General features: G+C 35.7%; 2 protein-coding genes across 3 annotated transcripts; both read left to right on the forward strand.

The window, feature by feature from the left end:
• Positions 1–1,523: 1,523 nt before the first annotated feature.
• On the forward strand, positions 1,524–11,030 carry LOC103989090 (probable helicase MAGATAMA 3). Of its 2 annotated transcripts, XM_009407845.3 has the most exons (20): positions 1,524–1,712; positions 1,813–1,963; positions 2,039–2,175; positions 2,259–2,456; positions 3,111–3,302; positions 3,414–3,449; positions 4,229–4,314; positions 4,482–4,532; positions 4,959–5,067; positions 5,165–5,270; positions 5,907–6,004; positions 6,080–6,190; positions 6,269–6,361; positions 7,858–7,911; positions 9,417–9,475; positions 9,558–9,642; positions 9,718–10,077; positions 10,158–10,280; positions 10,384–10,470; positions 10,548–11,030. In XM_009407845.3, exons 1-20 carry the CDS (start codon positions 1,599–1,601, stop codon positions 10,770–10,772), a joined length of 2,475 nt encoding a protein of 824 aa, XP_009406120.2. In that variant the 5' UTR covers positions 1,524–1,598; the 3' UTR covers positions 10,773–11,030. The 2 variants fall into 2 exon arrangements, with proteins under 2 accessions (XP_009406120.2, XP_018682441.2); XM_018826896.2 differs by lacking the exon at positions 4,482–4,532.
• A 400-nt stretch (positions 11,031–11,430) lies between these two features.
• Positions 11,431–11,983, forward strand: LOC135677521 (egg cell-secreted protein 1.4-like). Its single transcript, XM_065189879.1, has one exon. It carries the CDS (start codon positions 11,498–11,500, stop codon positions 11,981–11,983), a length of 486 nt encoding a protein of 161 aa, XP_065045951.1. The 5' UTR covers positions 11,431–11,497.
• Positions 11,984–14,161: the final 2,178 nt, after the last annotated feature.

The raw sequence follows: 14,161 nt of genomic DNA on the forward strand, positions 1-14,161 counted from the left end.
GATCAGCTACCATGATATTCTTATGATTTGGGTCGAGATTTGTCCTTTGTCCTCAAATGCATTTTAATAGGAGTTCGGGGATAAGCCATATGACTCTAAGAGTTGTCCCTCCCTCCCCCTCTCTCGGTTAGTCCACCATGATGATATCAATTTACTTCTCCACCAACCCTTAAAGTCAGGGTACTTCTCCACCGACCTCCTAAAATCAGGGTGAGGGTTCTCTATGCTTTTGAATAAAATATCTAACATGACCTCATTGTTTGATCTTTTCAATTTTTACTCTTTCAAGTTAGGATATTCTTCGGTTTTGCAACTGTAATCTCAATGGAATTAGTAGTACTTGAACTTATCTTTTTTCATCAATAAAGTCTTCATTAGGTAAAGGTCTCTTAAGAGCCCCTTCTTTTTTATATATAAGAAGACTTTAGTTTTGTTCATATTTATATGGGTCAACTTGAGCCTTGGGTAAGGTAACTCATGTCGTTTATTTCTTTCTCAAAGCGATGATCTCTGGGTTAAGGCTGATTATGGTCGCTCTTGTTTTAGCCTATGCGTGACTCATACTTGCTTAAGACTATTGTCTTGGTGACAACATATTGATTGATTCTTTGAGATACTTTCAGTATAATCATTAGTAACCTCTCTATCTATGACTAAAAAAGATGAGAGTGTTTGAGTCCCATCATAAAGGTATATATTATAAGGGATATATAAGCATCTAATATATCACATATATCATTTGTGAATTGAGCGATAAAGTTTATAAGCATTTCTTCCTTTCCTTACCGAGTGTTGTCGTTGAAGGTCGAGGGCATACGTTTATAAGAAAGTGAAGTTCAAACTCTCTCACTAGCTGAGTGAAAAAGTAGATGGAAAGTAGCTTCATGCCAGCATATCACACTATTCATGAAAACTATATACATATGCATATATATATATATATATATATATATATATATATATATATATAATCTTATTATATAACTATTAAATGATTGATCTAACAAAAACAATAATAAATTTACATGATGTTTTTTATTTTTTGATTAAAAAGAAAAAAAAAACATAAAGAACAAAGAGAAGACAAAGATCATATAGTAGTTATAAACAAGAAAGAAATGAAAAATAACAAAAGAGAATTTTTTATTTTTTATTACTTTTTCATCGATATCATAATCAGTATTAGGACAATAGCATCGTACCAAATGATAGCCACTTTGTAGATTTTTTAATAAAAAATATTAAACTAGCATGAACCATTTCATCCCAAACTTGTGAAAAAGCTTTATAGGCTTAACTGTTCATGATTAAATAGGTTAAATAACTTATCGAGAATATTATTTGAGCATTTTTCAAAATAAGGATGCTTTATCAGAACAAAAGTCAAAATATGATTTTTTTCGAAAATTCGTCTAAATCTAAATAACACTTGTATTTTCAAATGGTTTTTGTTTTTTTTTTTATATTCTAAATTTCGAAGATATATATTTATATCTGTCTCCCAAGTCTCTTTTCGACTGAGGTTAACGCGACCGCTTGTGTTGGCGTCGTCTCCGTAAACCCTCGCGAGAAGGTTTTACTGGGGAAGCGGCCGGCAAATGGCCGTCGACAAGGCCGTTGCCGCTCCCTCCTCCTCCTCCCCTTCTCCTCTCTACCGCTTCCAGAGGGTCGTCCTCGGTTGGGACTACCTCCGCCTCGTCAGAGAATCCGGCGTACTCCACTCTCTCTATCTCAATTTTTTCTATCCTCTTTCTTTAGGGTTTTCGATATGTTCTTTCACTGGTTTCTGAAGGATTTTGGGTCGATGGCCAGAAGAAGAACAGGAAAGACCGGAATGAATCCACTTCGAGGCTGAAGCGCGTCAAGAACACATTCAAGGACGTCGAGGAGTACCTCGGCATCTTCGAGCCCCTTCTCTTCGAAGAGGTCAAGGCTCAGATCGTCCAAGGCAACGATGACGAAGGTGAATCTTCTTTTCGAGGCATCATTGTTTTGGAAAAGTATCAGATTTCACCGTAATTCCTTTTTCTGGTGCCAGATAAATCGGACTGGCAGAAGGGCGCCATCGCTTCTTGCAATGAGACCGATGGATTTCATAGGGTTTCGTTGGCAGTTCTCGATGATTTCCGAGGAGAAGTGTCGGAGAATGATCTCTTGCTCCTTTCGAAGAGCAAGGTTTTTGCTTGTTCATTTATGCTTTACCTTAATCTTGGCCGTGATGTTTGCTCAATTGGTGGGAGTTGTCTTGCGTCTTGCAGTTCCAAGTGGGAATAGCACCGGATGCTTATGCATTTGCCTTGGTGGAACATCGCGGAGGAAGAGAAACTCTTGCAGTCCGAACCTTCGTTGCTGGAGAGGTCAAGCGTTTGGATACAGCTGAACCTGAACCTAGCCAAAGGCTGTTGAAGATGTTTGCTATTTTTAAAGCTACTGAGAGTTTCTTATGGATTTTAAAAGTTAGTTTGCATTCTTCTATGCATACTTGAGAATTTCGAACTTAATTTCCATGTTCAAAATATATCTAAGTCAGCATTTTGTTAAAAAAATGCAAAGAAAGTCAAATAAGATTCATGCTAATTTCCTTTCAATGTAAAAGTTCATTGAAGATTATGTTCAGTATTTCCCCAACGTGCATCAGAATCCTAACTTATTTCCATTTCTCATCGCACCTTACAGCAGATTTTGATTCTCAACGATGTTATAAAACTTCCCTGAATTGTAAATCAAGCAAAAGATTGTCATGATTGCGCCAGTACCTGCTATTTTCTGACACAGTACGGTCCTTTAAATGATGGAGTGTGCTATTTACATGCCACTACACTGTCGAGGAAATATGATATTTTGTTGAGTGCCATGTCTGTGGTACGAGCAGGCACAGTAATAATATGCGCTTATTATATTTTCCTAAATGTGTCCTGACATTTCAAACTTTACAGTGGATCAGTTTTACAGTGTAGTAGTCATTGTTGCCCATTGGTTTACTTCTTTGTGGCATTCCTAGGAGAAGAATTATTTGAGTGTGGACATTTTTTAAGCAATTGTAGAGTATGATATGTTAATTTATTTTTAAAGAGATCAAATACTCATTATGACAAGATTTGTTTTATCAGATATGCAGTTTATCAACAATCATTCGTGAATATGTGGCGCTGCATTCTATTTCTTCTCTTCCCTTCAGGGGATTGATATTGTCAGCTAGTGAAAAGCCAGACAATGATGAAGATCGGTCTTGGAATGTTCCTAGACCACTTATGGACAACCTCAAAAACAATCTCAATCAGTCACAAGTAGAAGCCATACATGTAAGCCCTTTCCACAAACTACCAACATATAGAGGCAATCCTGCAATGGAAATGTACTTTGTATATCTGTACATGCATGGTTTTGATCATATAATTTCTCTCTTTTTGCAGGCAGGACTTTCACGTAGAACTTTTGTTCTAATACAGGTACTGTTATAACATTGCTATTGTCTGGACTATTTGTTTTTGTTCGAATAAAATTTTATGTTAAGGCTTCCATGTATATATATAATTGGATGTTTGGATCTCCTTACATTTTGTAAATTTTCTGATGTATATCCATATTTTAGGTTAAAAATGGGATTTGGAAGCAGTAATAGATAACTGAGCCCAAATAGTTGGGTTTGTTGTTGTAGTAGCAATAGTTGTACAGAAGGATGATGTTAAAATAAAGGAAAAAAATTAGATAAGAACTTTGAGATTATACAACCATATCTGTTCTGTATGTATAAATCATTTCAAGTATCTTTCAGTGATTACCCAAGTATTTGACATGCTTCCTATTTATAATGAGTTATCTTCCAAAACTTTAGGCATGATTATTGAGAATCAACTATAACATATCTTTATATCCACTTGAGGTGGTTTATCAATCTCCTACTTCTGGTTTCCAATCTTAATGAATGTTCCATTATAAAGTTTCTATTAAGTTAAATCATCAATCAGCATTATATATAGGAAGACAGCAAGAGCATGAGAAGTTAAATTGATAATGTGGATTTCTAATTCTTGTTAATAACTGAAATAGCTAGTTCAAATCTTTTATGCTGAGTATTTTCACAGTCTTGTAGTAATTCCTGCAATTAATAGATGAAAACATATATAGTGGTATCTCTTTCCTTTGGGTAGAGGAATTTGTTGACACTATTTTTTTTGGTATGAATGGAAGTCATTTATCCAGGTTCTCATGGCATGTTCTTTCCTAGGGTCCACCAGGAACTGGAAAAACACAGACAATTCTTGGACTTCTCAGTGCTGTTCTTCATTCATCTCCTGGAAGAGTGCGATCAAAGTAATTGTTTCCCTTTCTGTTATGTGTTGCCGAAGAGAATATTAAAATAATTGGAGCATCTTCCTTGACTTACATATGTCTGTCTACTTATTAGAACTGAGAAGGTGGTTTTTGTTTATTTCTAAATAATGCCTGAAAGTAATGAATTGAATACTTTTTATCCACAGGGGGGGTTTGTCTGTTGTAAAACACATGCCTGAACTGCAAATTGAGGAAAAGTATGGTACAAATGCTCCATGTCCTTAATCATGTACTTTTACGAGTAGACTGAAACATTTTTTATCTTGAGTAGTGATATGAGAAGTAGCTGTATGAGAACTTATTCATGACATCTTCAGTTTATACATATGCCCAATCATATAGTTAGAAGGCATATTGTTGTGCAATACATCTGCGGAAAGATAAATGGTGGAGGCGTTGCTTTATTTGCGATTGTGATATCATGTGATATTTTAATTTGGTTTCATGTTTATTTATGAGATTCAACCCTTTGTGTATAGGTCTCTTTTCTCATTTGTTTTTCTTTTTAACTAATTGATATAAATATTTAGCTAAAGTAACCATTAAGCAATTAAGTTTTGTAGATGGAGCATTATTTTATGACCTTAAAGGTTTTGGGTCATATAACGTTTTTAGATTCACAGGTGTTGTCACTGGAAGAAAGCATCTCCCTGGTTGTCTGGTGCTAATCCAAGAGATCTAATCATGCCTGTAGATGGTGATGATGGTTTTTATCCTACAGGAAATGAATTGGTATTCTTCAGAAACATCATATTCTGTTTTATGATTTGTTTTAATTGGATCACTTTGTTTTGATTAGACCAATACAATTTCTTCATATTCTGCATAGAAACCCGAGATTGTCAATTCTAACCGCAAATATCGGGTACATGTCCTGGTTTGTGCTCCATCGAACTCAGCACTTGATGAGATAGTATTGCGCCTTTTACATACAGGTGAGAAATTTTACATACGCACATGGTTCATTTGTTGTTAATCATTTCAAGATTTTCATACTATATAATTGTATGAATGCAAGTGATTGGTGGACTCTGCTGGGAATTTCATACAAATCATTTCAAGATTCATACTAGTTTGCATGGCACTATATTCTCTAGTAGAATTCATAAGCAAAGAAGCATGTGTGATACAGATCGTGAAGTTTGTGATACTTTTGGGGATGAATGAGCTTGATCTATAAAAATTGTATTATAATGAAATTCATGATACACCATATACCTAATTTCGACCTACATTTTTAATGTTGGATGTTAGTTATTTTGGTTGAAGGCATTTTGCCATATAATATTAACTAACAGTTGTAGTAGTGTGACCAGATATATGATTTATCTAACAGTTGTAGTAGTTATCTGTTGATTTTCTTTGGGTTTGGATGATTATTAGATTGTTTATATAGTCATTAGTTTCTGAAATTCAAGTAGGATTTTCATGCCGTTGTTGGTGATAATATTTAATGCAATATGCTTGTCCTTGTGGCCAAGCATTAGATGTTTTGATAGATCCTTTGTTACCATATGTAATTTGGTTGTAGTAGTTCTATCCAGACAAATTTAAGTGTATATGTTTTTCAGGTATCCATGATGAGAATGGCCATATATATAATCCCAAAATTGTCCGAATTGGTCTAAAAGCACATCATTCCGTGCAAGCAGTATCGATGGATTACCTTGTATGTATTACTCAGTTGGGATTTACATTTTAAAATCTTAGTCAAACCAGTGGTGCCTGATATTTCTTTATGCAGGTAGAACAAAAGCGTGCTGGTGTAGATCGCACTGGTGTGGGGAAACATGGATCTGGAGGGGCAGCTGATCGGGATCGTATTCGTGCTTCAATTCTTGATGAAGCAGCAATTGTATGCTAGCTGTTATTAAAAAGAATTGGCATAAACTGTTATTTGTCATTTTATCCTGATATTCATTCTATCTTGCAGGTTTTTTCTACTCTTAGTTTTAGCGGATCAGCTCATTTCAGTAGGATGAATCGTGTATTTGATGTTGTTATAATTGATGAAGCTGCACAAGCTGTAAGTATCATTTCCTTTCGCTTGATGTCATATAATTTTGATCATGATTTGGAGATTCTAAGTTTTCTTTTTTGCTGGGTTATATTGTTTTCCTGACATATTGGACAGGATAGACATAGGTGAGTGTGATATGACAGGATAGGAGAGGCTTTATCTTGTGGTTGCTAGGCTTGGAATCAGAAGGCAAGTCAGATATTGGTATTTGCAAGGTAGCCAATCTAACTGGACCAAAAATTGAAGTTGCAAAGCTTAGCTTTTGTCAAGGGGGAAAAAAAAAACCTAAGTTGGGTAACTGATACTGTTCCTGGAATTTTAAAGAAAAGGGTGGCAAAATGCACGAGGTCTCCCGGCAGAGTGGCTATTGCCATGGTTTGAATGCCAGTCACCGAGGTTGCAGAGGGGCAATCTTATGGTGGTGCCAGTGCTTTTGTTTAATTTCTCGTGATAATTATTTTGATGTTAGAACTCTCAAGCCCTAGCAGTTTGTCTTAAGCCGAGGATAGCATAGAACTATCATGTTCTGATCTAACATTTTCAAGGCATAGAAAAACAATTTATATTTACTATCGACTTACGAAAGTAAGCCAATAAGATTAACTGAGGCTTCAAGAAAATCACGCTGTTGTTTGTGTTTATTAAAGATTTGAATTATTTTGTGGTGATCTTGGAAAAAATAAAATCCATAGTGTAAATTTAATAAATAAGATGGAGCAAAGAGTAATTCTTGGCATCAATTTGGCTTCTAGGAAATACTCGTCAGATTCTGTCCTCATCCAAACTGCAGGTTTCACACCTAATCATAGTTCGTGTGTGCTTGCACTAGTCATCATAGGCTTCTGATTTGGTTCTATATGGACTGCAAGATGCTATGGATTGTCCGGGTTCTAAGTGATTATCTAGGCAGCTGTCATGAGGCTTTTCACATCTTTATAAATTCTTGGGAAAAGATCCAGGGGCATGTTAGGCACAAGCCTGCACTTTGCCACACACGAAGATAGAAAATGTGGACTCCTGGTATTTAGTATTGAGATGACAGGTTTGCTTGATGTCTTAAACATAGTTTCGTAACAAATGTTGCTTTCTTAAAGTGGGTTTGAATTAGCAGTAATCGTGTGACTAGAGTTAGAGGTAAATTTAAGAAAGCTTTATTATAAACAGTTTATAGGGCTTTAATTTGTCTGGTAATATGGCCTTTAACTAAGATTAATGTTAAGAAAAGATCCATCCAGAAAACCACAAATAGTAACCTTATGGGTTGTGGTTGCCATGTTGGTTCTCTCCTTTCAGCTGCTTCCTGGAAAATATTGAATTAAGAATTTATAACCTATTGTTTTTGTCTTCTCATTTTGTTTAGTTTTTAATTGATACCTTTGTTTACTTGCATAGTCTGCTGCTATTTGCTTTTGCTCTCTTGATGTGTAACAAATTGCCAAAAATTCAAAGTAAAGTTTTACCAACCTAGCTACAATGTTCAGTTTTTGTTTCTGTTTCCTCAGGTAGAACCAGCAACTCTTGTTCCTCTGGTGCATGGATGCAGACAAGTTTTTCTTGTATGTTCCTTTCTTAGCGGTTTATGTGAAAGTCATCCTTTTGTTGGTTGTGTTGTGGCAGTAGTATCATTACCTTACATGACACAAGTGCCTCTTATAAAAAATAAGCATTAGCATTTTACTTCATTAATTTGAGCCTAGTAATTGCTTCACTGAAAGTGCACTTCCATGTAATAATAGGCATAATTTCTGTAAATGAGGCTTATAAGTTCAGCACACAGTCAACTCAAGGTCTACCCACTGGCAGGAAGAACTTGTTACTGTTTCAGAAGTAATGTATATGTACAATATTCAAGCACTCGCAAGATAAATTCTTGTCTGAGATGAGGCATACTTCTCTCCTTGGACAAGTTCATTTGCTTATGCTCTTTTTGGTTTTATGATTAGTGTTGTACTATTTTTTAGACATTTATCACATATGTTAATGAGCCATTCGCATCATCTTGAACTCACAACTAAAGTCATAGGCTGGTAAGTTGAAATTGGTATTCAGGTTGATATAGGGGGCTGCCTACTGTACAAGGATCCCACACCATTTCAGGATTTGGAGAGAGTCAATATATGCAGTCTTATCCCCACAATTGGAGAGGCTATTTCATGACTGGAACTCTCATTGCCTAGGTTGAATTTCAGCCCTTGATCTCAGCCCTTGAATGGAGGTTGAAGTTCTAATATTAAAATTAGGCTACTGATCACTTGGGAGTAACATGAATCAAATATGTTAAAATTGCATGAATTTTTAACTTAAATTTTTTTAATTACCACTAGTCAGGTAGGTCAAGTTTTAGTGTTCATGTTTGTAAGGTATTTAGAGTAAGATCAACAATGTGGGCATTCAACTATGGCCCATGGTCTACGTCTTATGCACTTGACACTTTGATCTTCCTTCAGGTTTTCCATAATTGATTTTGAGTGTAATATGAAAGTATTAGTAAAGTATCTTAGCTCAATTTTCTCTTGCTAGCTCTAGCAAGTGTATCTAGGTTGCAGATCCATATAGTTGAGGATTTGAGATGACTCAATACTCAGTTTTTAAAGTCATCCAATACTTGGTGATTAAAATTGATTATTCAAGGTTTTCAACATGATGCACATCCTATAAATTGTTTATAGATCAACTTCCTTTGTTGCAGGAAGCTCCTTAATCATATGCTAGGTGGAATCCAAATCATCAATTTGAAATATCTGAGCAGACCAAGAAAAGTTTTGAAGCATATAAAACAGAATGTCCTGTTCATTTATTTGATTTCACCATTCTAAACATCTCAACACCAAATTTTAGTGGTTGTGATATTTCTGATCTATCCTTGAACATACAGGATCATGTTCAAGCCTCCATTTTGTGTATGTGAGTGTTTGCATGTCAGCCCCATGCAACTTATTATTGCCACATGATCACACTGTTGATTAATTGTTCTAAGGTGTTAAACTGCTAATTGTTTTTTAATCAATGAAATGTCTTAAATATCTCAAATTTTTGGGTGGTCATGATATGTTTCCTTTAGGTTGGTGATCCCATTCAGCTGCCGGCAACTGTAATTTCTACGACTGCTGAGCACTTTGGGTAAACTATTACTTCACTTTAAAACTGTGCCTTTGTTTTCTATGAAATATTGTAGTTGAAATCATGTCCTTGATTCTGTTAGATATGGTACGAGTCTGTTTAAGAGATTTCAGGAGGCTGGATTTCCTGTACATATGCTCAAAACCCAATATCGCATGCATCCTGAGGTTAGAGGTTTTATTTTTCATGAAAAAGGTGCTAGTTCATTTTTCTGAAATTTATCCTTTTTTTTGGTAACATAGATTAGCATCTTTCCCTCGAAAGAATTTTATGGTGGTTCTTTAGAAGATGGAGAAACAGTCAAAAGAGTGCGTCCTTGGCATTTGCACCGCTGCTTTGGACCATTTTATTTTTTTGATATAGATGGAGCTGAAACTCAGCCATCAGGAAGTGGTTCTTGGGTGAATGAAGAAGAGATTGAGTTTATAGTTCTTATGTATCATAAACTGGCTACTTATTACCCAGAGCTGAGAGGCAGTCCTCAGGTGGCAGTCATTTCTCCGTACAGCTATCAAGTTAAGCTTTTGCGGGAACACTTTCGTGCCACTTTTGGAGAGCAATCTGATCAAATTGTAGATATAAATACTGTTGATGGATTCCAGGTGATGTAGCTAATAGATGTCAACCTTATTTGGTTTCTTGCTGCATATGTTAGACCGTATTTACCCTCTTGTTTGAACAGGGACGAGAAAAAGATATTGCCATATTTTCTTGCGTTCGAGCAAATACTGGTAAAGGGATCGGGTTTGTTTCTGATTTTCGAAGAATGAATGTTGGCTTAACCAGAGCCAAGTCTTCCGTGCTGGTAAAGCCTTATTTTAGAGCCACGATTCTTGCTGCCCCTTTTTTTTGTTTCTCATGTGCAATATGATTTTAGCTTCCTGGATATCATATAAGTGATGCTTCAGGTGGTGGGATCTGCTTCAACCTTGATGCAAGACAATCATTGGAGTAATCTTGTGACGAGTGCAAAAGATAGAAATTGCTATGCCAAGGTTTGTTTCCTCGGGTTTTATCCTTTAGGCCTGCCTGCATGATCGTTTGACCATATTTAATGAATATGTCACTGCAGGTAACGAAGCCCTATGCTGCATTCTTTAGCGACGATAGCTTGCAGAAAATGCAAGTTGATCTTGCACAACAGAAGAGGGATCTGAAGAAGGCTCAAACGATAAATGCTGTGCATGGTGAAATGGAAAAAATGGAAAACACCATTTTGAATAATCCTGAAGAAAATGCGGGGGATATGCAGGATTATGGTATGGATGATGATGGTGGAGGTTTTGACGAGGATTAGAAATTGGGCTTTCGTGAATTGTCAAACATATATGCAATGTTCAGGTGGGAGAATCAATCATGTCGTATGGTGTGATGTTGAGTGGAACTCAGACTGCTGTTTGTTTCAGCAGACAATTAGGTTGATTCTGGTTTGTCTAGCTTGCATTTGTGGCCAGTAAGATCATTACAGTCTCATGTCGTGATGGGTCATTTTTTGTGGTTGATTATTTTTATGAGACATATTGTTATGTTAACACCATTGCAACCCATTTTTCCACATTGATGTAATTTGCATAGGTTTTGTTTTCTAATGTGCTCGCTTTTCACCACAGAAGCAAAGTCATTAAGGCAGTAGCAGGTTAGCAGCATCCTTGGATGGTTAAACGTTTCGGTATGACCCTCTCGTTTGCTACTACTGCTTTTATTCTTCTAATCTTAGTATTATCGATGGCACTACGAAGTACTCAAAGAATAAAGAAGATAAAAGCCACACCATAATAAAAAGGTCCGTTGATAGCACTGATGAATGCTAATTAATGTGGAAGAAGAAGAAGAAGCAGCAGCATTCATGGCTGCAAATGTGACAATGACTGCACTTGTTTGTGTCTTCTCCTTTCGTAACTCCTCAAACCCGTACAACTACTGCTCGTCTTCCCCCTCCCTCTTCGCCTCCCGCCACGGCGCCACCTCCGCCTATAAATTCATGTGTTCTCTTCGACTTTAGTAGCTGCTTACACAGTCAACATGTCTTCCCTTCAGAAGCTGACCGTGGCACTCATCGTCGCTTCCCTCGTCGGTTTCGGCGCCGCCGGGGAACTTCCGCCCCTGGAGGAGGAGTCGGCGGCCGCGGAACAACTCCGCGTTGCCGCCCTCGAGGCACGTCTCATAGCGGGGCTCACCGGAGGCGGCGGCGGCGGGCTGGTCGACTGCTGGAACGCGCTGCTGGAGCTGCGCTCCTGCACCAACGAGATCGTCCTCTTCTTCATCAACGGCGAGTCCTACCTGGGCCTCGACTGCTGCCGCGCCATCCGCGTCATCACCCGCCACTGCTGGACCTCCATGCTCACCACCCTCGGCTTCACCACCCAGGAGAGCGACATCCTCCGCGGCTACTGCGACTTCGAGGCCACCGCCCCTCCCCCCGCCCCTGAGCTCCCGCCGCCTCCCACCACCGCACCCACTGCTTCGAAGGCCGACACGGAACTCGCCTTCGATGACCCAACGGTCTAAGCCTCTAATGCTGCAGTCCTACTACTTATTACACGAGTATTGGTCATCACGTAGTCTTACACTTATACGTATCACACACGATATAAACATGTATCCATGCAAATGCAAGTGCATGTTACTGCGACAAGTCTATCGGTGTTAATAAATTGGAATTGAAGCTATGAAGTCGATCTTTTGGTTGCCTTACCTTAATCTGATTAATTAAATCTTTTAATCTTACTCTACATAAAGATTATATATATATATATATATATATATAATCCTAATTTATATTTGATATTTGATAAGGATGATTTTTGTCAATTAAAATATATAGACAATCAAAAGTAAGTATCTAGTTTTGGAATCAAATTCAGATTTTTTGTTATAGTTACTTTTGAAAAATTATTCTAATAATTATTTTTTATTATTTATAGATCATTAAAGAGTTAAATAATTTGCTATATAAAGCATGATTACATTCTTATATACCAATAGTTGAGGAGATAAATGTATTAGCTGAGGAGTTAAGATACCAATAACTGAGGAGCCATGATTGGGCAATCACATACCACTGAGGGCTTCATGAGTCATATCAATTATATATATATATATATATATAACTAGATAAAAAAAATTATTTTTCATTCTACGAGAAGCAAACTCAAACTAGAATATGTACAGATGATGTTAGAGAAGAATAATTAAAACCACATAAACCTCAATAAGCTGAATATAAAAACTGCCAGATATATTTTAAGACACTTAGGAGGTTCATGTATCACTGTGATAACATAGTTTGACTAATGCAATCCATAAAACAGTGCACAAACAACTTGAAAAATATTTGAATCGATGATATAAATATGTTATCCACAAATCTATTCCAGCAAAATTGCATACACGCAATCACTATAAAACAAGGAGTCAAACAAGATGAAAGATAAGGGGAGTAAAATAAGGAGTCAAGGAAGATGAAAGATAAGGGGAGCATTTGTGAAAAAGGAGACTCTAAAAAGGAAATCAAAGAAAAAAATAAAGAAAGATAAAGAATTAGATCCAAAAGGATTTGTTGATCTTAGCCCAACTTCGAAGAAGGAGATTGAATATAAGAAAAAGATGATTGTCATATTGAAAGTATGTTTTATATTTTTTATAAGATGTATTAAACAGGAATGAACTAAAATGTTTTGATCCAACAAAATCTTATGCAAGCTGAAATCGTCGTGGGGTTTTTTTTTTTTTAATTAAAGCTTCATTGTACTTTATTAGTTTTGTATTTATCTATTAAATATAAGGTAATTAACTAAATTATTTAATTTCTTTGATAATATAATTTATCAATCAAAATAATCTTGAGAGTTGAACTTTATGTTATTGCTTCGTGAAGTTGATAGATTTCAACAATATGTTATAAGGTTATGTAATAGATACATATGCTAACATTCTAATTAAGAAGGCATGTACTCCACCTAAAGAATTTTGTGTGCTATATGTAGTAATGTATTCATGATTTCGATGTACATTTAGTATTCAGTGTTATTGATATTTTTCTTATTTGATATAGAATTTATAGGTTACCGACTTTCCTTATTGTTTTACAAATATTTCAAAGGAAATAACCCTATATTATTTAGATAATTTAGCATAACACATCAAGCAAGACCAATTAAATATATTTTTTGATTGTTAATGTGTATAAAAAGATTTGGGAGCACTATAATTCAATGTCCAATGTAAAATATAAGATTAAAAGATATTATAAAATGGTAAGTGTTCATTGGATTCCTTTTAAATCTTTTATTTCGATAAATAAATTTAATGAAGCTTATTTCTAATATTGTAATTAAACACATTGAAGAATATAAGTGACGCAAATCTAGAATTATTATATCTCGAAATTACGCTAATCATCGAATCAAAGAATGGTCATAGAAAAAATATAACAAATAGCAAGTTGCATCATAAGTTACTATAAACATTGTAAAATATCATAAATAGTCTATCATTGATTAATTAATCAATTAATCAATTTTATATGTTTTATATTCATTATAAAGTATATCAGAATTTTTAGTGTTGTTCTTTCACAAGCGAAAGCAAATGAAGGAGTTTCCATTACAAATTGTAAGATCAATTTTCGAGATAAAAATTTTCGTGAACATTTTTTAGTTTTCATAAGAGTTGTATGCATTTGAT

This window comes from Musa acuminata, chromosome BXJ1-6 (genome assembly GCF_036884655.1).
Source record: "Musa acuminata AAA Group cultivar baxijiao chromosome BXJ1-6, Cavendish_Baxijiao_AAA, whole genome shotgun sequence".
NCBI lineage: Eukaryota > Viridiplantae > Streptophyta > Magnoliopsida > Zingiberales > Musaceae > Musa > Musa acuminata.

What these genes read in the sequence shown, in the direction of transcription:
- LOC135677521 (XM_065189879.1), top strand. Translation starts at nt 11,498, where the DNA reads ATGTCTTCCCTTCAGAAGCTGACCGTGGCACTCATCGTCGCTTCCCTC.
- LOC103989090 (XM_009407845.3), top strand. Translation starts at nt 1,599, where the DNA reads ATGGCCGTCGACAAGGCCGTTGCCGCTCCCTCCTCCTCCTCCCCTTCT. An exon ending in TTGATGAAGCTGCACAAGCT is followed by an intron (nt 6,362 to 7,857) that starts GTAAGTATCATT and finishes CTGTTTCCTCAG; the next exon opens with GTAGAACCAGCAACTCTTGT. An exon ending in GAGCCAAGTCTTCCGTGCTG is followed by an intron (nt 10,281 to 10,383) that starts GTAAAGCCTTAT and finishes GTGATGCTTCAG; the next exon opens with GTGGTGGGATCTGCTTCAAC.